General features: G+C 39.4%; 2 protein-coding genes across 4 annotated transcripts in view; one reads left to right on the forward strand and one right to left on the reverse strand.

Moving 5' to 3' along the window:
* The first annotated feature begins 560 nt into the window (after window positions 1-560).
* Window positions 561-6,457, forward strand: HENMT1 (HEN methyltransferase 1). Of its 3 annotated transcripts, XM_016159804.2 has the most exons (8): window positions 561-656; window positions 1,692-1,781; window positions 2,532-2,657; window positions 3,179-3,291; window positions 3,914-4,048; window positions 4,331-4,510; window positions 4,949-5,126; window positions 5,874-6,457. In XM_016159804.2, exons 2-8 carry the CDS (start codon window positions 1,761-1,763, stop codon window positions 6,267-6,269), a joined length of 1,149 nt encoding a protein of 382 aa, XP_016015290.2. In that variant the 5' UTR covers window positions 561-656; window positions 1,692-1,760; the 3' UTR covers window positions 6,270-6,457. The 3 variants fall into 3 exon arrangements, with proteins under 3 accessions (XP_016015290.2, XP_016015292.2, XP_036091020.1); XM_016159806.2 differs by lacking the exon at window positions 2,532-2,657; XM_036235127.1 differs by lacking the exon at window positions 561-656 and having other exon boundaries at window positions 1,047-1,781.
* Window positions 6,458-13,261: 6,804 nt separating this feature from the next.
* The window catches only part of FAM102B (family with sequence similarity 102 member B), a 58,249-nt gene continuing 48,859 nt past the window's right edge, over window positions 13,262-22,651 (reverse strand). The window contains exon 11 of the mRNA XM_016159799.2: window positions 13,262-17,276. Within this exon, the coding sequence (XP_016015285.1) occupies window positions 17,234-17,276 (43 nt within the window). The 3' untranslated portion in view covers window positions 13,262-17,233. The remainder of the gene's footprint in view (window positions 17,277-22,651) is intronic.

The raw sequence follows: 22,651 nt of genomic DNA on the forward strand, positions 1-22,651 counted from the left end.
GATCAGACAGTTGCGTTCCCGGGATGCAGAAATTACCAGTTTGGGGGGCTGAAAGTTATTCTCAGAGTTCAGATGTACTGGACCAATTCTACCCAGCCCAGAATACCCTTAAAACCCTGAAGACTGTTCTATGGGATTCTAGTGGCGGCTGAATGGGACGCTAGCCGCCGGCCCGCTCGCGCTCAGCTGGGTCGCTTCTCTTGCCTCCTTGCATCGGCCCGGACCGTTTTCAGCTTTGACTGCTCAGGGGCAGAGCCACGAACCCAACAGCCGCCCGAGCCCGCCGCCCTGCTCGCGGCCCGGGGACGCGCTGGGTGCGGCGACGTCTCCTTCCAACAGTCGCGGCGGGAAAATGGCTTCAGGCCATGCGCCACAGCGGCCGTTAAGAGACAGAAAACCGACGCCTAGGAGCGGGGAGCCTGGAGGTATTGGACTGGGCGTCAGGCGGGCTCGGGGACCACGGCGTAACGCAAAAGAGCCTGCGGCGCAGGTGTGGGCGGCGCAGGTGTGGCCACGGGCGTAACGTCACGTAGCGAGACCGCGCGTGCGCGGCCGTCAAGGGCGGGGCCAGGAGTTAAATGCAGCCGCGGCTCAGCGCAGCCCGCTGGTCTCTGGCGGCGTCGGGCTTCGCTGCTCCGACGTGCTTCCTGCTGTAGGTAAGAGATGCGACGACTCATGCTCAGGACAGTAACCTTGCCTCGCCGGAGGCCTGGGGCAGCGGTTCAGGATTCGACTTAAGAGAATAACTGAAAAAGTTAGAGGAGTTTGACATGACACGTTGACTACATTTTTGACTAAGTTCTAGTTGATGGACGGGCGTGCAGGAGGGAACCTAAATTTAAGTTCAAGTCCATCAGTGAATTGGATAGATGTTGGAGCATCTTTAGCTTAATTATGGAGGACACTTTTCTTCCCCTCGCAATTTCATTTTGACCATGTGTGAAAGAGTAAATGACAGCAATTTGAGTGAGGTTGAGGGCTTTAATGAAATAGTCAAACAGATAGAATTCTTCAGTTCATGTCAAACTAACAGTAAAAAGGAAAGAATGGGTGTTACTGCATTTAGCTGGGTTTGGCAGAGTGAAATTTCTTAGATTTTTCTGAGACTTTTGGCTGTTGTGTGGGGCGATACCAAATAAAATCTGTGGATTAAAGAGGAAATTTGAGGAATTCTCATACTAAGGGGTAATCAGCTTTCTATTCTGCTTCTGTAAATATGCTCGCTGCATGCAAGAGCTCACTTGCACTTAATCTGACCTGCCCTTTGCTTGACGAATGTAACTGTTTGTACCTTAGCAGCTCCCACTTCCTGTAACAATTTGTAACTCTCAGTATCCATAACAACTCTCCCCTTCTCCCAATGTTACTACTTGCAGAGCCATAGCAACATCCGCCATTTGTAACGGTCTGAGGTCAACCCAACCAATCAGCTTGTGTAAAAACTCTAAGGAATGTTGCAACTGCATTTCTGGCCCAGATCTTTAGAGCACTAGCTCCTCTAGGACTGCATGTAATAAATCTGAATTCTCCTTCTCTTCAAGTTACTGCTTGGTTTTACTGCTTGGTTTTTTCGTTGGATTGGTTTTGGGATTTTTCCACAACAGATTAAATGGTAACATGAAGAGAAGAGAGAAAGCCCACTCTCTCCTTTCTGTTGATCTAGACAGTACAGGCTTCTCTTGTATTTACAGCCAAGTCATTGCCGATTCTAGAGCTTGAAGTATACATCTGCATTTTTGTTTCAACAAATCTTAAACACAATGGACCAAAGCAACAAAGAGGTAATTGCTGCCCTTCCTAACACACTCGTATGACTGTTATTTCTCTAATGGGGTTATGTTGAAGAAAAATTCTGATATTATGACTGTTCTTATAAGAGCATTGTTAGTAGGGGTGAGATTGAGCTGGACTTTACACACAGCAAAGACTAATGGGGATTTATAGCCTATGAGTGAAGAGGTTAGTGAAAGGAAAAGAGACATCAAGGGTATGGGGGATTCTTGCTAAGCGAATTTATGGATTCAACAGGATTTTTGCTGCAGGCATGTAGGCCAAGATGTTATCAAGGGTGGGGCATGAGGAAATTGATCAGATAGTTTCATCAAAGGTGGAGGATTCTCTAAACAGACTTAGAACTCTTGCTACAACTGGGCTGGGCAGGACAAAGATAGAACAGGGTCCAGGTGGAGAGGCCTACAGAAGAGGGCTCAAAGGAGCCTGACTTTCGTTTGGTCAGGAAGAGACTTGTCAGTCTCTTGCCTATCTGGATCCTAAAGATCCCTAGGCTAGGAGGCTTGTAATTGTATTAGATGCATTCATAATTTTCCTTTCAACTGACTCAGATTTAAAAAGCATAAAGCAAGATTCTTAAAGAGGAGGCTTAAATGAACAGTGGAAGAAATGCATTACCACTTAATTTAGCACAGGTGGTTGAAGGGGCAATATGTTTTGCAAAGGGCGGAAAATAAAGCTATTCTTCATTCTTGAAGTCATGTATGACTTACGCTTTCTCTTTGTTGGTAAACTTTCAGTGCAATATTGTGGTTGATGGTAATTATCAAATTCCCTTCAAGAAGGCAATTTATTTTAGCCCTCCGTTATACAGACAGCGTTATAACTTTGTTAAAGATCTAGTGGATCAACATAAACCCAAGAAGGTAGGTGTTTTTTCTTCTAAATGTTTAACACTTTTATAAAATGTTTCGTCAAATAAAGAAGTCTTGGTTAGTAAGCAGAGACTTCAGAAAGATTACTGCAAGGAGGGAAAGGAGTTGTTGCAATGGGGAGAACACTGACCATATAAGATCCACACCTGTCTCAATAGTTGGAGCAAAAAGGATTTTTCTTTTAGAAGGGAGTAAACTAAGCTTGAAAGAGCTGGGTGAGGAAAGTGGTAAAAGGGTGGTGTGAATGGAGAGTAGAATGTATTAACCCCGAGTAAAGGCTGAGGGCAGTCCAGAGGTTAAGGGCTTGGGAAAGGCGAGAAGCCTGACCAAGTTAGGTTAACATGGGAAGTTAACAGGCTTCTAATGTCTCAGATTAATTTCTGTGCACTTTTTCTGCAAAAAAAGAGACTTTCATCTAATTTTATGGTTTTTGATACCCACTCTCCCAAGTCTTTGCTCATATTTGACTTTTGGCTATAAATTTTCTGAAATACATTTTCTGTCGTCTACAGGTTGCAGACTTGGGGTGTGGTAATGCTTCACTTATACAGACAATTAAATGCCACAGTTGCATCGAACTGCTTGTTGGAGTAGATATCAATAAAGATAAAATAGAATCACAAAGGTAATACCTGATTTCTGAGAGACCTGTGTATTAATCTAAAATAGTCACTATTACAGGAAGTGTTAATTTCATACAACATATAAAATGTGATGCCTCAGGCTCACCAAATGACTAAGCCATAATACTAATTGGCTGTATACATCAAATACCTGTTTCTAGTATAGAAAGTATAACCTCAATTAAGTAATTTTAGCAGTCAAAGCATTGCAAATCAGATTTCAAATGGCAAGAATCGAATTGCTTTGTTGCTGGACACCACGGTAGCTTCCAGCAGAGCTCCAGGCTGCCCCCTCCATTTGAAGGAGCGCAGCTCTCCCGTCTCCTATGTGTACATTAGATTTCTTCTAAAGAAGCTGAAAATCACTGATCCAGAGGTGAGCTGGTAGACCCAAGGTATTAAGAATGAGAGCAATATCAAACATTCAAAAGCCTTGTTATTGAATGGTTGCTTCCCCGTGAGAGGGGTTGCTCTCTGGCCTGGCACTCGATACGTTGTGCTATGTCAGACACACCGGTGGAGGTAGAAGATAACCAGCGGGTCAGAGTTCTGTAGTTGGTGAGCATTCTAAGCAGATTATTGTGTTCAGATGTCCTCTGAATGTCAACAATAATGCTCTTGCAGGTGTACATTGTCTCCATTCTGCGGGGATTATCTAAGTCCCCGGGACCTGAACTTGTCCATCATCTTATATCATGGCTCTGTTGTGGAAAGGGACTCTCGTCTGCTTGGATTTGATTTAATAACATGTATCGAATTGTAAGTATTAAACTAATTTCTATTGTATAAACTCATTAGAAAAATCTCACTGAATTAGTCTCAATAAATTTAGTATATAAATATAATCTTATTTGTAAACAATTGCTGGTCAGTTGGGACTGGCTTTTTACCATGGGTGAAGGGAAGGATAAGACTATTTCAGGTCACTACTGCATATTCAAAGAAAGGATGATAAATCAATGGAGAGTTAGAAATCGTTTTTGATAAATCAACTAGGGAATATTTGCAGGTGAAGCTAAGATTTTCTTTCTCGCATTTTAGAATAGAACATTTGGATGCAAAAGATCTGGCCAGATTTCCCGAAGTCGTATTTGGGTACTTGTCTCCAGCCATGGTCGTCATCAGCACACCGAACTCTGAATTCAATCCCCTGTTTCCAGCAGTGACTTTAAGAGATTCAGATCACAAATTTGAGTGGAACAGAAGGCAGTTTCAGACCTGGTGAGTGCCTAATGTTTTCACGTTTGTTGTTTTTCGGGGGGACCCCACTGAAGTTTAAAATACAGTGAAGTAAATCTTTATATGATATTGAAAATTTTCTCGCAATTTAATTGATTTCCAAAGTGCAACTGAGCATATCATTAAGATTGTCAAGGAACCACATCTGGACAAAATCAGTGGAAGTTTGGTCTCTTAGTCTCACGCTGGGAACCGTGTGTGGGTATCAGATACCTTATGTGAAGGCAACAGGAGTGTCGGGTGTGGAGAAAGGAAACTGGAAAGGTGTGGGGCCTGGCCCAGGGGCATCCCCCAGGGGCTTGACATGTTCCTGGCATAATTCAAAACCCAAATAAGAGTTGGGACTGGAGCCCTTGTGTCCTTGTCCACCCCTATGCTCTGCTTCGCAGCAATTTATTTCTCTCCTTGTTTTGACATCAGGGCTTTAAGTGTGGCGAATTTTTACAATTACTCTGTGGAGTTCACTGGCGTGGGAGAACCACCAGCAGGAGCTGGGAATGTTGGATACTGTACCCAGATAGGGGTCTTCCAGAAAATTGGAGCAAAGGCGACTGAATCATGCATTGCAGGACAGTGTGATGAACATGTTTATAAAATTGTGAGTATTTGTGAGGTAGTGTCAGGACAAGTATATTTACCAGGATGGTGAACTCACAGTCCTCACTGTGGAGATGAGTGTAAATGACCTTATTTCAAGGTTAACTTTTGAGAATCCTTCATGCCCCATAGCCATCAGAGTTGGGTCTGCTGTAGGTAGCCCTTGACCATCTGGCTTTTGCCATGTCTTAATATTAAAGAGAATGGTCTGCTGGAGGCTTATACCACTAGGCTGTTTGAGCCAGCAACTTCCCTTTTGTAATGTGGGGTCATCAACAGGAAGAAGCCCCCAGCAGCTACATGTTGGGCTCAGATAATGACTAGGAACAACTTCCAAGCTTAGGCCCTTTTGATTAAAGGAGGTATGGTGATGAATAAACACATTTCCTTTTTAATTAGCAACATTTTTCTTTTTTTCCCTATGTGTCAATAGTTTGATTCTCATTATAATTGTGGCATTTATGATTAGTAGAGTTTGACATTTATACATATAAATTTTTTTAAGGTGAGGCAACACCTGGTTGACCTCACAGATTGCAAGGACCTTGTCAGTTTACAATCCCTTATTATTTACACCTATAGCACTTGGTCTTTCTAGGTGGTCTCCCATCCAAGAACTAACCAGGCCCGACCCTGCTAAGCTTCGGAGATCAGCCGGGATTGGGCTTGTTCAGAGTAGCATGGCTGTAGACAACAGTTAATTCTTAATGTAAAAAGTTAACTAATGGTTTTGAAAATTTTCCTTCAGGTTTATACAGTCTCATACCCGAGTTTACAGCAAAAAGAAGTCCGCAAATTTGCACTGACAAGTGAGGTGTCCCGCCAAGTCCAGAGCCTGAAACGCAGATACGTATCCAGTGTGAAAATACTACAGGACGACGAATCTATTCATAAGTTAAATGACACTGGGATCATCACGTTTTTTGGACCAGTCTTCACAGAACTTGAAAAAACCAACATAGAGAAGTCTCCCAAACCTTTCTGTTTTGGAAATAAGTTTTATGTACCCCTGGAAAGACTTTTTGCTTATCCTAAGGTGAACCGCTTATGTGAAAACGTAGACATGATGAGAGCGCTTATTCGTGACACGATGAGACTGAACCGTGATGGTTCTGCCGTGAAGGTTGATCTGCATGATCCGTGAGCCCTCCTTCCTGGAATTCAGGGTCTCAGCAGTAATTGGGCTCACTGAGAATTTAAGCTTTGTTAGTTATGATTTAAGTAGCCTTGTTTTTAAATATGCTTTGTTTTGTTGCGGTGGGAGGTTTAGGGAGTTGGTTGATAATATGTTTATGTTTTGTTTTGGAGCCATGTTGAATGTGACATTAAAAAGTTTTAAAATTATAGTGTTTAAGACTTTTTCCCTGGGGGTGGGGTAAGGGTAGCTTTAAAATCTTTCTAGGATTCTGTCTCCTTTGGGCTAAATTCTAACCTAATACTTAGCCTAAAACAAAGAAAGGAATGCAGGTCATTGAAGCCTCATGATATAGACAAGATATAAAATTTAATAACCCAAACATTTAATTTACAAAAGTAATACTGTAAAAATTAAAAACAACTTAGAACTGTATGCAATTACTGGTATGCCCTCCAGCCATTTTGAATTCCCTGCCTTTCTGATGCCCTGTCTGGACAGGAGTCGCCTGCCTGCCCACCACTGCTCATAGGATTCCAGTGGATAAACTGGACTTTCTGGTACTGTTAGACAACTACCAAGTTTTCTTAACAGTTTTGTAAGAACATAGTAGCCTTTTTGGGGGGCAGATTATAATTTTCCTAGGAAAATCACTTGAATGGCCCACACCTATTTTGTAAAACTTCATTCTGAGGAATTAAACTGCGCTGTATAGTAATGGAAAAAATGTGATCCTGGAGGAGCCAGTTATCTGGAGGTTTTTCTTGCAGAGAAAGCTGCCACTACCACGGGCCACCCCACCCCCACCCCCGTCCCCTAGTTGGTGTCAAATCTGTTAGCAAAGTACTAGTAGGAACTTCACTTGCCCTTGAGCTGAATAAGATCTGCCTCCAATTCCTATTTCCATGATCTGGGCAACTCAAACCCTTCTAAAGATCTCTTTCCTAGAAGCATTGGTTCTCACAGTAGTGCCGTCTTCGCGCTCAGTTCCCACGTGCAAATGTAAAACTTGGCCCCATCAGCATCTCCCGTGAGACTCACCTATCTCATCCTTCGCTTAGCTTCTCACTCCCCACATCCCTTTCCCTGATTTCCAGTCTTTCCTTTCCATCTACAACATACCCAGCAGCTGAGCTCTCTTTATTGCTCTCAGCCCCTGGGGCTCATTTCTTTCAGTGACTATCACAGACTAATTCCAAGTACAAGTAATTGCCTCTGCTAGAGTTTGGATGCGGACAAAATTACCTTGTTAACACCTGATCCTGTGCGTTGAGATGTTGACAGGTCAGCAGTGTCAAGGTGGAATCTTTGTACCTTCACTAGGCTGCTAGCTGTTAACTGTGGCTAACATGGTTTATGTGATGCACATCTTTGGGATGATCCTAAAATAGAAAACAGTACTGCTGAGATCTAGCAAACAAGCTGGTAGGAGCTGGAAGTCATAAATCTGTACAATGAATATTAATTTCACTTTTTTGCAACCTTTAAAAAATAATTTTATCATTTTTTAAAACATTTTAACATTTTATTCCCTGCCCCCTCTGGTAACCACTAGTCCATTGTCCATGTCCTTGAGTCTGTCCTGTTCATTTGTTGCTTTTAGGTTTATATCCCACATATAAGTGATTATGTGATTTTCAACCTTTTCCGTCTGACTTATTTAACTTAGTATGATTATTTCAAGGTCCATCCATGTTGCAAATGGCAGTATTTCATCTCTTATGGCTGAGTAATATTCCATTGTATATATGTACCACAGCTTCTTTAGCCAATCACCTACTGTAGGACACTTTGGTTGCTTCAACATCCTGGCCACTGTGAATAATGCTGCTATGAACATGGGTGTGCAACTATCTTTTTGGATGAGTTTTCAAATCATTGGGGTAAATATCCAGTAGAGGGATTGCTAAATTATATGGTAGATCAATTCTTAGTTTTTTGAGGAACCTTTATACTGTTTTCCATAGTGACTATCAATTTGCAGTCCCACCAGCAGTGTATGAGAGTTCCTATTTCTTCATATCCTCTCCAACATTTGTTATTACTTGTCCTGTTGATTATAGCCATTCTAACAGGTGTGAGGTGTTATTTCATTGTGGTTTTGATTTGCATCTCCCTAATAGTGATGTTGAGCATCTTTTCATATATTTGTTGGCCATTTGTATGTCCTCTGGGGAGAATATTATTGTTATGATTTCAACCCTCTTATATTTGTTAAGGCTCTCTCTGTGTCCCAGTATGTGATCAATCCTTAAGAATGTTCCATGTGCACTAGAGAAGAATGTATAGGCAGATGTTTTAGGATGAAAGGCTCTGTAAATGTCAATTATGTTCACTTGGTCTACTGCATCATTTAAGGATGTTATTTCTCTTTTTTCTGTTTTGATGATCTGTTCATATCTGACAGTGGGGTATTTAGGTCCCCTACTGCGATAGTGTTTTGGTCTGTTTGTCCTTTTAGTTGTTAGTAATTGCTTTACATATTTTGGAGCTCCCTTATTGGGAGCCTAGATATTAATGAGTGTTATGTCTTCTTGGCGCATGACTCCCTTTATCATGAAGTGTCCTTCAGTATCTTTCTTTACATTTTTTTCTTTTGAAGTCTATTTCATCTGATATTAGTAGTACTACTCCCGCTTTTCTCTGAATGCCATTTGCTTGAAATATCATTTTCCACCCTTTCACTTTGAGTCTATATTTATCTTTGGAGCTGAGAGGTAGCATGGTATCGTTGGGTTTTATTTTTTGATCCAATCTGCAACTCTGTGCCTTTTTATTGGTGAGTTCAGTCCATTTACATTTAGGGAGATTATTGAAATATGAGTTCTTGTAGCCATTTCATCTTTTGCTTTCTGGTAGCTCGGTGTTTCCATTGCTTTCTTGTCCTTGTGTTTATTTTTTCTTTATTTTGGTTGGCTTTTGTGGGGTTTCCCTCTGGTTCTTCTTGTTTTATGTTGTATACGTAAGTTCCGAATCTTCGGCTTGTGGTTACCATTATGAATATGTAAAGGACAGTTATATATATACAGTGAGTCATCCCTTTTCTTCTGCGTATGTCTTATCTCCATTCCCCTTTGCAAACGTGGAATTTTGAATCGCCTTTTCAGTCGTTGTTGTCTTAATTTGTTTCTATGTATGCCGAACATTCATTACTATCTTGCAATAGCAAATCTCTTATATTAAACTTATAATACCCTATTCCTAGTAAGGGTTACACTCCTCTGCTTTTATCAACCTGCTAGTCACCTTATTCCTAATTATGGTTTTTTTTTTTTTTTTTGTCATTTTAGGTGAGGTGACCCCTTTCAGTATTTCCTGTAGTGCAGGCCTTGTAGTGGCGAATTCCCTCAATTTTTGTATGTCTGGAAAGGTCTTTATTTCTCCTTCATATCTAAAGGAGAGCTTAGCTGGATACATTATTCTTGGTTAGTAGTTCCTTACATTTAATAGTTTGAATATTTGATTCCACTCCTTTCTGACTTGTAAGGTTTGTGCTGAGAAGTCTGATGATAATCTAATGGGTTTTCCTTTATAAGTTACCATTTTCTTCTCCCTAGCTGCCCTGAGAATTCTGTCTTTGTCATTGATTTTTTATAATTTTAATACAATGTGTCTCGGGGAAAGCCTTTTTGGGTTGAGATAATTCCAAGCTCCAGCTCATTCCTTAGATTTGGGAAATTCTTGTCAACTATTTGTCTGAAAATGCTTTCTAATCCCTGCTCCTTTTCCTCCCCTTCGAGAATTCCCATTATTCTTATGTTTCCTCTCCTGATGGTATCAGCTAGTTCTTGTATTTCTCTTTCATTATTTTTCAGTTTTGGTTTCTCTCTTCTTCCTTCTGATTAAATTTTAGATTTCTATCTTTGATATCACTGATCCTTTCTTCCATTTGGTCGACTCTATATTCCAAGCTTGTTATTTCATTTTTCAACTCTCGCAGTGTGTTCTTTATCTCCAGAAGGTCTATTCGGTTGTTTCTGAGAATTTAAATCTCCTTGCTAAAGAACTCATTCTGCTCATCTAGTTATTTTTTCATTTCCTGAAATTATTGATATGAATCGTTTCAGATCTCATTGAGTTTTTTCGGAAGGACTATCCCGAATTCTCTGTCATTTAAGTCGCCTATTTCTATGTCTGTAAGATTATTTTTCTGGAGATTTTTCTCTATTTCTGAGATGCCCTGTCACCTTGGTTGTTCATGGTGTTTAATGGACTATTTCTCCGCCTGGGCATTAATGGAAGTGTGTTCTGCCTTTTTTTTTCCAGAATGAACATTTATTATATAATGGTCCCAAAGCCTGTTGCAAAGGTGTTTTTTCTTTTAGTTTCCAGTAGGTGGCGTCTAAATCTCTTGGATCTTTGTTTCATATAAAGTCTTAATAATGTCTTTTTTTTTTACATATTGGTGTTTAATCATGCTCGCTACTCTCAGTCTCAGTTCCTGTCAGTGTCAGCAACAGTTTTGGTAGCATTTGCTCAGATTCCCCTGGGGCTCCGCGGTGATGGGTCAGAGGGTATGGGGCAAGGGGCCCTCTGGGTGTGGGATGGGGTCTGCGGCTCAGCCTCTGTTTTGCAACCACGGCTGGTAAAAATCATCTGTTGTTTCTCTGCTTTCCCCGCTTTTCTGCCATCCCTGTCTCTCTGCCTTCTGCTCTGATGACTGGGCACTGCTGCCGGCTGCATGGAGATCACAGCACTTCCAGGCAGGGCTGTCCAGGGAACGCACCACTCCTTCTCCCCTCCTCCTCCTCCTACAGGGAGCTCCGGCTAGGAGAGGCAGCTTCTTTGTTTCTCCCAGTCCACCAACCAACACCCGGGGTTCTGACCTGTGGTAGCTCTTATGCACAGATCCCATGCTCAAACGTGCTGGTGTGCAGTTTGGGTGTTTTTTGTCGAGTTTTAGATGTTCATCTTATTGCTATTTCAAGGTGAGAGAACTGGGGACGTCTCTCATTCCTGCATGTTTAATCCCCATCCGCAACTAGTTTTCAAAGCTGGTGGCATGCCTGTTACACGCTTTTGAAAATTAACTGTCAGTGCTGTCTACCCATTTATCTGTTGGCTTCCCAAGGTTCTTGTCAAACTACGTACTCTGCCGGCAGCGCTGCATTCATCTCCACCTCCTCCATTTCATCCTGTATGCTGCGACCCCGGCTGGGATTAGTCAGATTAAGTTCTGATCATTCTACTCTTTCCCAGAAATAATGCATTGCTCCCTATTGCCACACCGAATCCATGACTCACATTCTTTTTTTCATGGAAGGGGCTGTTTTCCCAATGCTATACCTTTGTCCAATCTTGTCCCTCTCTCTAGAAGCCTTTTATCATGTTGACCACCCAGTCCTTTCTAGTAAGACTCCTCATGGAACTGAATTTACACAATCTTTTATTAATCCCAATCTAAAGAAAAACAATTTCACCTTATTTAAGTAAAATGTGCAATGCTTCAAAATCTTTTTCCAAGTATTTAAAATTATTTAAAATATGTACTGAAAAAATATAAAGTGTTTTTCTTTGGACTTCCATATAATATAGGGGAAAGAAGGGCAAACACAAGATCCCATAGGAGAGGTATATTTGAACAGAATCGCTGAGGTTCAATACCAGAAGGTGGCACACTTTTTCTACTTAAAGATAATGCATTCTTTTGCTTTGAAGACTCCCGGATATAAGATGCAAAAAAAAAAAAAAAAAAAAAGCTAATTTTCTATAGAGGTTTAATTAAAGGAAAGTTGCTGCTGACATGGTATAAAGAAAGATCTAGTGAAGTCGTTTGCTTTGGAGAACTGGATGACAAGAGGCCTCAACCTAGCTGAGTTGTAACTGCATAGGAAAGGGGTCTAAACTAATTCACACAGGAACATCTCTGACATTTCATTACATGGGTCCATCTGGGATAAATGTCGCTAACTCAGGGAATGTCTAAATTTAAGCCTTTTCTGTTTATATGTTTTCTAAATTTTTGTTACATTTTGTGTAATGTGAGATGGGCTTACGATACGGAAGATTTTGTATCATGCAAATCGAAAGAAAGATTCATTTCCTTGTCTGTGCTACTACCAGGAATATGACATACAGAAAGGAAGAAGTAAAATAAGGTGAAAGAGAGAGGGCTCAAGGATGGGGAAGAAAGGAGAGAAAAACACTAGGTGTTGAGTCATGACAAGAAGGCTGGGCCTGGGAACTCCAGGCTTGAAACGTGGGCAGATCAGAGATGCCTGCGAGGTTCTGCTATGACCTGGCACTAAGGGTGATCCCCTATGATCCTGTGTTCTGGGAAGGAAATCTGATGGTTTCCCCCAGAGAGCCCAAACCCTACCCCACTTCTGCCAGTAAGCAGGGTGTTTTCTCCTTAACTCACCTAATCTGCACTGCCCAGGGAAGCCATGACAATCTGCAGAGAAAGATCTGGGTTCAGACTCATACCGAACCATATTTCTTTATTAACTTTAAATTGCTATTATAATATGTGTATCAGCATAGGGAATGTGTTGGCATTGTTTTTCCTGTGGGAGGATATTCTAGCCAAAGGGAAGAACAGTTTGGAGGGTGTGGTATCACTGAATGTCATGTAAGTGGTGATCTTAATCCCTAATAGTGGCACATTTATTGACCACACTAGAATTAAGACATGTACATAGATCTACGCAAAGGAAATTCTGGCTTGGAAAAACACTGAGTGCCTACGAAGTGGCATATTCTTAACATCTTACAACTCAAAAAAGTGAGTGGTATTATCTCCATCCCAGGTTAGGGAACAGGTTCATAGGGGATTCAGACTCATCAGGTCTGTCTTATTCCAAGGTCCACACCAGTGCAGGGGCTGCCTCAGGGTTCAAAGAAGTGTCTTTTACTGAAGGCGCTCAAATCTGTGCTATGCTACCTGTAATAAAGGGAAACCCTCATGGAAAAGTTATACTGATCTTTTCACTTCTGTTTTCTTACCTTGGTCAGCAATAGAATCTTAATTGAAATTTTAAAGTATAAACAACATTCTAAACTTTAAGGTACAATTTTTATTGAACATGTATAAGATTCACCCTTACATTACAAATACTTTACAATAAAAAATTATTTTGTAAAAAAAAAAAAAAAAAAAAAAGGAAAGAGGAAACATTTCCTGGATTTATAGTTGTGCAGTTAAGACAAAGAAATACATAAATATGAAGGTCATTCTCCAAGTATTAGAACAGAATATAATGGAGTCGCTTCAATACATTTTTTTTCATAAAACATTTACATGATTACCCATGACTGAACTTCCACAGGATCAAATAAATGCACAAGAGGAAGGTGATCCTCTTCCTCCAAAAAAACCAATCGAACTGAATATACCCTAAATGTCTTCCTCTACAAAGGAGTTGGCCAGTGAGTATCAGCAAGAGAATTTTCTTATACACATAAGATGAACGTAAACATTTGTGAATACTAAGTATATTGTTTGTGTAAATTAAAATTTTTGCCAGCTCTGTCATATGGAGGAGTAGCTAGAGACCACCTACATGACCATCTAAAATGTACTGTATATATATTTTCTTATGAAAAATCACATATGAAGGAATAATAAGGCCTTTATTTCCAGAGCAGTCCTAAAACAGTAATATAGGCATATTTCATCTTTTATATTCTTAGACTTTATATTCTTTAACATCTCAGCTATTAAAATTATGCATAGTACCTAGGCTAACATATAAATAGTGGCATAATACAATTTTAACTACAGTACCTGATTATATTCACATGACGTACCATCTAGGAGAACTGACCAAGTACAATTTCTGAACTGCCTCAGTTAAAGACCTGTTAAAATAAAATACGACTCCATCATCTGAGCCCAGTCTCTTTCAGAACATTATTATATATACTGAAGCCTAACACTTCAGAGTATATCAGTGAAGTATTTAACAACACTGTCAGAGCTTCAGCTTGCAAAGTGGTCTAGTTAGCATGGAAATCTCAAAGTCTAAAATTACTTCTGGATGTTTTAATTTATTAAAACTCAGTGCTACTTAAATATAGATTTGACTGAAGGCAACAAATGGGCTAAGTGTTGGACCTCTGTGGCTCACAGTTTTCATGCAAAAAAAAAAAAAAAGCACATACAGAAGAATCTTATTTGGATATCATTACTCTGATAGTATTTTGCTGGAATGGGATGGTGCACTTTCAAGATTCTTGGTCAAGACTTTGTCAGATTATAAATATTAATCTACATCAGCTGTTTGTATACAGAAGCTTCAACACTACCAGAGAAGGCAGTCAACTGTTAGGTGTAAACTGATGGCCCAGGGCCTTCTCTCCCCTTTGCTACCCTTCATATCCTCTCTGGTCTCAGTCACAGGAAGTGGGCTCCTGACCAGCTTCTGTATTTCCCCCTCAAAGGATATTTAAGACTCTTTCTTATCTGATCACAAACATATAGCTTTAAAATATCATTAATCTTTTTCTCTTGCATAGGATTAGAAAATGTTATATATCTGCAAATTCTCCAAGACTGGGTGATTTAAAATTTGACTTTAATATTTAAAAATCAATATATTAAGACCTCCTTTTTTCAAAATAGATAATCTAAACTCAATATGAAACCAAAAGTGGACCTTGATTTTGTTTTCAATAGCTACATCATGGTTAAAACATTAACAGTACATGCTCTAAGAAGTAAGGCAGACACTTAGACAACCTTTAACAAATATTTTCAAGGACTGTAATGAAATGTGATTGCAAAGTAGGCTGATGGAACACAAAATAGAATAAAATGAACTGAGACCACTGACTACAGAAGACAGTGCCATCTCTTTTCTTCCTAATTTCTATTATTAAAATGTTTGTTATATTTACTCATATATAAATCGTGATATCTCTGGTGGCTGCTAAAATTATAAAGGCATGATTTTTATGCTTTTCAAAATCCACATTTTGTTTTTAAAACATAATTCTATATCGTTTTTAAATAAAGAGCGACTCTTGTATAAACGCATTGACCAAGGGCAGCCAAGGATGAAGAAAACAGAGCCGGTGACCTCATTCCAGCACCTTTTATGTATCTGAAGAACGTCCTTACTCAACCTCACTTACAATCTAGTTTTTATTATCATTTCAAAACTGCAAAATCAGTTGCGGAAGCACCAATAAAAAATAGAGTCTAGAAATAATATTTTGAAAATAGAAAAATATGTTTTTAAAATGTCATAATATCTCTCTAAACAATACTTTAATACCATTATTAAAAACTTTGATTTTTTTCCTCATCATATATAATGAATGGATCAGTTTACTCAATATTCACAGATAACGAGTCTTTATCACTTAACATATTTTCCTTGGTTAGATTAAAATGTTCAGGTCATTTTTTTTCTTCAAAATGAATCTTAAAAAATAAGAAAGTTTAATGACTCTGAAAAACTTGACATTCAAAATATTCTAAACTGAGGTGCCATATCTTTATAAATCTCAGAATTTATTTATAAAAGTAGTATTGGATTCATTTAGAATACCCAGTCCTTGAAATCTTAAAAAAGCAAAAGCTGTAACATGTACTATTCAAATTTTCCAAAACCTCTCACTTTGGATATTAAAATAATACTTTCTTAAAAATAACATTTTTCCCCCTTATTTTGCCAACATGAAAATACCTAGACCAAAGTATTTCTGTTCTAATGTGCTATGCATATTACTTGGACATGGTTTTGGGAGTACAGACTGGGAATTTTTAGTTCTATAGGATCTACGTTTTCTTCAGTGACTGACTCCAAATAAACTGAGATCTTTCCACACAGAAACTGTCATATAAGATCAGAAAAACCCTTCAGGTTTATCTGCTGTGCTGTTAAACTGGATCCAGATCAGATATTCTTATTTGAAAAACTTTATTTGATGTACGATATATTCTATTCTTGCCTCAAAACACTAATTTCTTTCTGATATAGTAAGAAAAAAACATAGTATCTGATCATGGGGGCTAAAACAGAAGACCACAGGTCCACGTCAGTAACACCCAGCAGTTGTCTCCTTTTATCCACTACCTCCTCGGAATAATTTTCAGTTTCAGATAAGTCTTAACTTACAGAGAAAAGGCTGCTCTGTTCCTCATCATATCACAATTTTCCTCCTGTTGCTCTAAGTTTTGACTCCTGAAACCAGCAGATATTATTCAGTTAGTTAAGACAGCTCTCATGTTAGGGTGCCTTAAGGTAGCCTAACATATTATATGTTAAATGTCTCCTGAATTTCTTATACAGCGCTAGTGGGAGTTCTGCAGCTCATCTAATATTAATGAGTAACAATATATACTGTAAAACGTGGCACTATACCCATTCATGGATCTCAGACTTAAATACACTTGTTATTTAATTTATGACTAATAATGTTTAGGATTATTAAGCATTTTACATGTTTAATTTGTAGTATAACTTTTACCCGAAGCATGAACACCCACACTTTAATATTATCAAAAAGTTAATAAACTTAGTGTAATACCATAGGTAGTATGATATGGAAGATTTCCTTAACAGGGATTATAATTATCTTGACAGAATTTATAGGGTTTAAATGATCTTCATATTGTCTCTCAAACACAAAATTAAATAATTATAGCCTAAATCTGTTGAGCACCTCTGTCACAGGTTTTACATTTTGACACTAGAACTAGACTTACATGTAGAGTGCTGTTTTCCCCACTGGGATGTTTTGAAAGAAAAAGCAGCCTTTTCATTATTATGTGCAGTGACCCCTCAGCACACATGGCAGCTGCTCTGATACTGTCATTCCGATGGTGCCCCTTGGCGCACGGCGAGGACAGCGGTGGGCATCTTCAGAGAAGAAATCAGTGTGGGCTTTCCTCCTGAGAGATGAACATGCTTCATTTTTAAAATAGGTTCATTCTGTCCTAAGTGCGTGGATGAAGTAAGTGCCTTCATAGCTCAACTGCCCACGTCTTAAACCCACAGGGACGCTTCAGTTCACCAGCCTGACTTCTAGCGCTTGATCACGACTTGCTCATAAGCTCCAGACACCACCCTATGAAAGTAGAAAAAAGAAAAAAACTTCAACATTTTGAGCCGTGGTGTCTGAAATTGTTCTAGTTAACCCTGCCTCCAAAGAGAGAGGGCTTTAGTCATTTTATACTAGATTTGACTTCCACAAGTTTTAAAGATGTCACAGATAGAAAAAACTTAAAATATTAAATGTTTATAATACATAGGATTAGTCTAGTCCCTGATCCTCATATTTATTTTCCCACAACAATCTAGTAATGTTTCCAAATTCTTACCCTATCGACACACTGTGGCAAACATGTTTATATATAATTCCTAAAGTCAGTCTTGCCCAAGAACATATAATTGACTCTGGCAGTTCAGGTCTGGCACAGAATTAATGGATGGTGGTTTTTAGTTGCTTGAGCAGTGTGGTTTCTTAATGTACTTTGAAGAATTCTTTTAGTCAATATGCAAATATCTTTATACATGGTCAGTATTTTAAATTATATCCATGTAATGTAGATAAAGGAAAAATAATCTTGAAGAGGGGTTTATTTCTTGACTAGCACAGTTCGACAGACTGCTGGTTGTATCCCCAAATCTACTCTCTTCTTTTTCACAGTTTTAACTAGGTATAGGCTGCTTGGCTAGAGACCACATTCCTAAACTCTTTTGAAGATAGGTGTGGCCATGTGACTAAGTTTCCCCAGGGGAATGTGAACGGAGAAGTGTCAATTTCTGCCTCACTTACTTAAAGGGAGATTGCTTGCCTTAGATTGGTGGCAATCCAATTCTGACAACACAGGTAAGGAGGATGATGAAGGACCTGGGTTAAATGAATCGCTCTGGGACGAAGCTGTCCCATCAGCCTGTATTTTGGGGTCTCTTCGCTATAGCAACTTAGCCTTTGCCTTAATACGTCATATACTAACTGACTTCTACTGATGAAAATATGGAGAACACGAAAAGACTCGAAATTTGCAAGCTTTGTGAAGAAAGTACTTAGATATTTAAGTGATGGCTTCATCCATAGGTTTTTTTTTTTTTTTTTTTTGGTTACTGTTGCACCTAGTACCTTGGCCTTATGTTATAATGGGATGAACACACATGTTCCCTCTATTATTTCTTGGTCTGGGAGGATAAAGGGTTTATATAAACCCATAAAAGCACCCAGTGTCTTTTATAGGCAGCCCAGCGGCAACTGGGCTTATTTTTGGATGAGGATCACTCTACTCCTCTTGAGTGACTAGGAAGAGAGTTGAAGTGGTGTTGATGGAGGCAGGGTATTACTGCTTAAAGCTATCACTGGGTACCCATCTCCTCATTTGTCAAAAGGTCAGGGGCTACTACCTGACATTTCACTCTGAGTATGCCAGTGATCAGTAAGACCAGAACTAAAATAAAGTGAAAGTAAGGAAGTGGTTACCAGCCCACCAGGGACTGAGTTAGACTTTTCTGTTGATTGTTCAGAGACTGCTGTTTTTTTACAGATTCAATCTGAAGAAGAAACAGCAATATCCTCAACAGAACAGCAGTGTACAGCACCCTTGGCTGCAGATAATCCGAGTTTGCAGGAACCTTGGTGAGCATCATGGAGACACTGGCTTTTAGATGCCCTAAAATGGTTCAGCTTCTGGCAATGATGGAGTTAACAGACTTTTGTTTCTGCTTTCAATAACTAGCAAACTGGATAGATCACCAGAGAGTAGGGGAAAGTGGGATGGGGGAGGTAGACTGGGGTGGGGGGGGGGGGGTTGGGGTTTTAAAAAATTTAAATTATTTCTTCAATTAAAAATAAATAAATAAATAAATAAATAAATAAATAAATAAATAAATAAATAAATAAGAAAACTGGATAGAATATATGAAATGATGGTTTTCACACACTAACAATAGGCAACACAGGACAAGTCCTGAGAGAAGGGAAATCGATGCAGAAAGCCAAACAACTGCCCCCGCTCGCTGCCTGAAGCTGTTCCCTTCAGGACCCTCCCAGCCTGTAGTGCAGGCAGGGAGACCCCAAACACAGCTACGTAGGTGATCTGAGTGGGAGTCAGCTCAGGGATGCTGGGGGCTAGAAGTTATAGGTCAGGATATTAGAAGGGGAGGAGAATAATGGCTCACATTTGATGAAAAGTTCTAAAAAATAAAGAAAATAATAAAGTAATAAAGAAAACAACAGAAAAGCAGCCTGAGATGAAAGATAAATCACAGAGGAATATATATAGAAATGAAAACAGACAACTTGTCGGAAATTAAATGCAAGCGAGGGGGTGCATGCAGGGCTCTGTAAGCAACCCTGAGCTGGCCAGGCTGTATCTACCAGACTTAAAACAAGATTACAGCAATATTCGTTCCCAAGTCTCTTATCGCTTGTTGTTCTGTTCTCTTCATTCTCATGGGTTTCCTTTCTGAACTATAGTTTTTGTGCTTCTTCTGTACCCTAGGTAAAAATGATTCTGGCTTCATCTTGTGCTCCTAGTTTATCTCAAATAATAGAGCTAATGCTAACACATTAGCTTCTCAGATGAATACCCACTACTTATGGAGAGACTATGTGTACAGGTATTGTGCTGGGTAGTTCAAATAGCTTAATCTCGATAATAATGCTTTGAGATAGACCATTAATTAGTGTATATAAAGTACTCGAGTGTTTATTGCAAGCCAGATTCTGTTCTAAGCATTTACGTGTCTTACCTTATTTAATTTAAACTGTATAATTCTTATGAGGTGGGTTCTATTATCATTGCTATTTTACAGGTGAGGAAACAGGCAGAGAGAAGTAACTTAGCCAAAGACACACAGCTAACAAGTTGTGGAGCTTGGGACGACACCCGGGCTGCCCACTCCAGAGCCTGAGTTGTCAGTCCCAGTGATGCAGTTTTCTCTTTGGTAGCAAGCGAGAAATCACGGCTCAGCTGGGTCATTATGGCTAAGCCTGGAAGCAAACCCATGTCTGACCCCATGGCCCATTCTCTTTTCACTATGACACACTGCCTCTGACACATCCTCCATCTTTCTGTGGCATGTAACATTAATCACCTACTTCAACCCCTATTAATCATTTTAGGCTTTCACGTTTTGGGTGATTATTCTAACATTCATTTAGGAAGGGCGTGGGAGCCAGAATTTTTAACTAACATAAATGCCTTTTTATCTTAGGTTCTAGATTTTTCTGTCAACTAGAATTATCTTTCCTCTGAATAACAACACAGACAGCTAGCATATATTGAAAGCTTTCTGTATGCCAGGCTCCGTGTTAAATACTTTACATAAATTATCTAACTTCATCCTCATAAAAATCCTGAGTTACGTTACTTATTACTCCCATTTCACAGGCGAGGAAAATGAGGTGTACAGAGATTAATACCATCAGTAAAGTCAACAAAGGAAGAGCTCTGACTTGACCCCAAGCAGTCTCCTGAGAGCCCATGCTTTGAGCATTTACTATTTTGGTTCCTTTTGGTTGGAACTGTATCTTTTGCTGCCCCTCTACCTATATTAATGATAGCTAGGGCTTACTGAGTATATCATGTCATGTATCCTTTAAGATAACATGATCACATTTTTCAACGGAGGTAAGTTCAATACAAGTTAAATAATTTGCACCAAAAGTGGTCTGCTAGGATGTGAACCCAAGTGTCTTAATTCAAAAACACGTTCTGTCTACCGTAAATGTTAGTTTTTCTAACCGTTCCCTACTTATTGCTCCTTACTCCACTTTACCCTCCAAATTATGGCCAATTACTTTTCTTAAATGCCAACCTGATAAGTCATATCCCTGCCAAAGAATAACCAATGGTTCCCCAATGTACAAAGGATAAGGGTAAACATTTTGCTATGGCGACAGAGGCCATTTACAGCTTGGCTTCAAGATACTTGCCAACCTCAACTCATTTCACATGCCCTTCTTCCTTAGAAAGACCTGTTTATTGGCAATTGTCTAAGCAGGTTTTATTAGTCATAAACCAGTAAGGAATAACAGTTAAGTAAGATAAATTGGCTTTGGACTCAAAGAGAAATGAATTTGAATCTTGGTTTTCTACTTACTAGTTTAAAGGCCTTGGTTAAATTACTTAAACCTCTTTGTATTTTTGTTTCTTCTTTTTAAAAATTAATAATAGTGTGTTGTAGTAAAAGAGATAATTTAAGAACTGAATGAAACATATATATGGTGCCTGACATATAACTAATAAATGCGCAGTGTTATTTATAATTATTATGTTATTATATAATTACTGTGCCCATAAATTCCCACTACTTATTGCTACCAGAAACGTTTGTCTTCCTCATAACTAGCCAGTAATGAATCCCCCTCATCTTTTATTCATCCAAAGACTCTCTTCAGATGTCAAATCTTTCAAGAAGTTTTCTGAGTGGGGTCCCATCTCTGTTCTCTTTGAGCTTCCTCTACTTCTCTATATTACAGTATTTATAATGCTATTATAAGTTTTAGTTTATTTGTGTGTCTCACATGCTGGAAAGAAAGGGTCAGGCAATAAACATCTGAGGCTTGGAGGGCTGTACGGTCTCTGTCCTAGTACTCACTCAACTCTGCTCCTGCAGCACAGAGCAGCCCCGGACAATATGTAAACGGGTGGGGTTGTACTTCGATTAAACTTCATTTGCTCACACAGGCAGTGGGCCCACTGGACTCTTGGACTGTAGTTTGCCACCCTCATGTGCTGGACCATAAGCTAGCAGAAGGCAAGGGCTGGGTCTTTTCTCTAGCATCCTTACCAACAAGTTGGCCCAATAAATAGTTAATGAATTTCATGAGTGGATAAATCAATGAAAGTTATGAAAGGTTTAAATTGTGTTACGTCCTCTATAAACCTTTTTTCAAACAAACTATTCCCTTATAGCACCTTTCTATTACCTAACCTCTCTTACCTCCCCATCACTTCTCATTGTAGTTAGTTGTTGATGTGTTTGCTGTATCTTTTGCATACTCTGGGCCCTGCAATGTGCTGAACACACAGGAGGTACTAAATAAAATGAGTATTTGCAGAAGAAAAGAATTAAAAATTATTTCAGGTTTTGCACATTAAAGTAAAATAACTGTCTTGGACCAAAAGGGGCTCCTCCCGCTATAACTCTGACTTACTCTGTAGTTGTGCTGGAACTCTACATAAATATTACACGAAAGTACTGAGTGCCAGGGACACACAGGAGGACAGGAGGACAGGAGGACAGCAAGACAGGGATCAGGCTGTGGGGAAGCAGTGGACTGGCCAGAATTCCTAAGGTGCTCACAGTCATTTGCTGCAGGACTGGGTGGGAATCAGAATGGTGAGTTTGGCAGGTGCTTTTTCTTCATCTGTATCTGAACAACTTCCTAAGTGATGTTTGGTTTTCCTAAAGTTTCTTACTCTGTATGTGAGACTCCGGTGGGTGGAGAGAAGGAGAGCACAA

Source organism: Rousettus aegyptiacus, unplaced genomic scaffold (assembly GCF_014176215.1).
Source record: "Rousettus aegyptiacus isolate mRouAeg1 unplaced genomic scaffold, mRouAeg1.p scaffold_m13_p_17, whole genome shotgun sequence".
Lineage (NCBI taxonomy): Eukaryota > Metazoa > Chordata > Mammalia > Chiroptera > Pteropodidae > Rousettus > Rousettus aegyptiacus.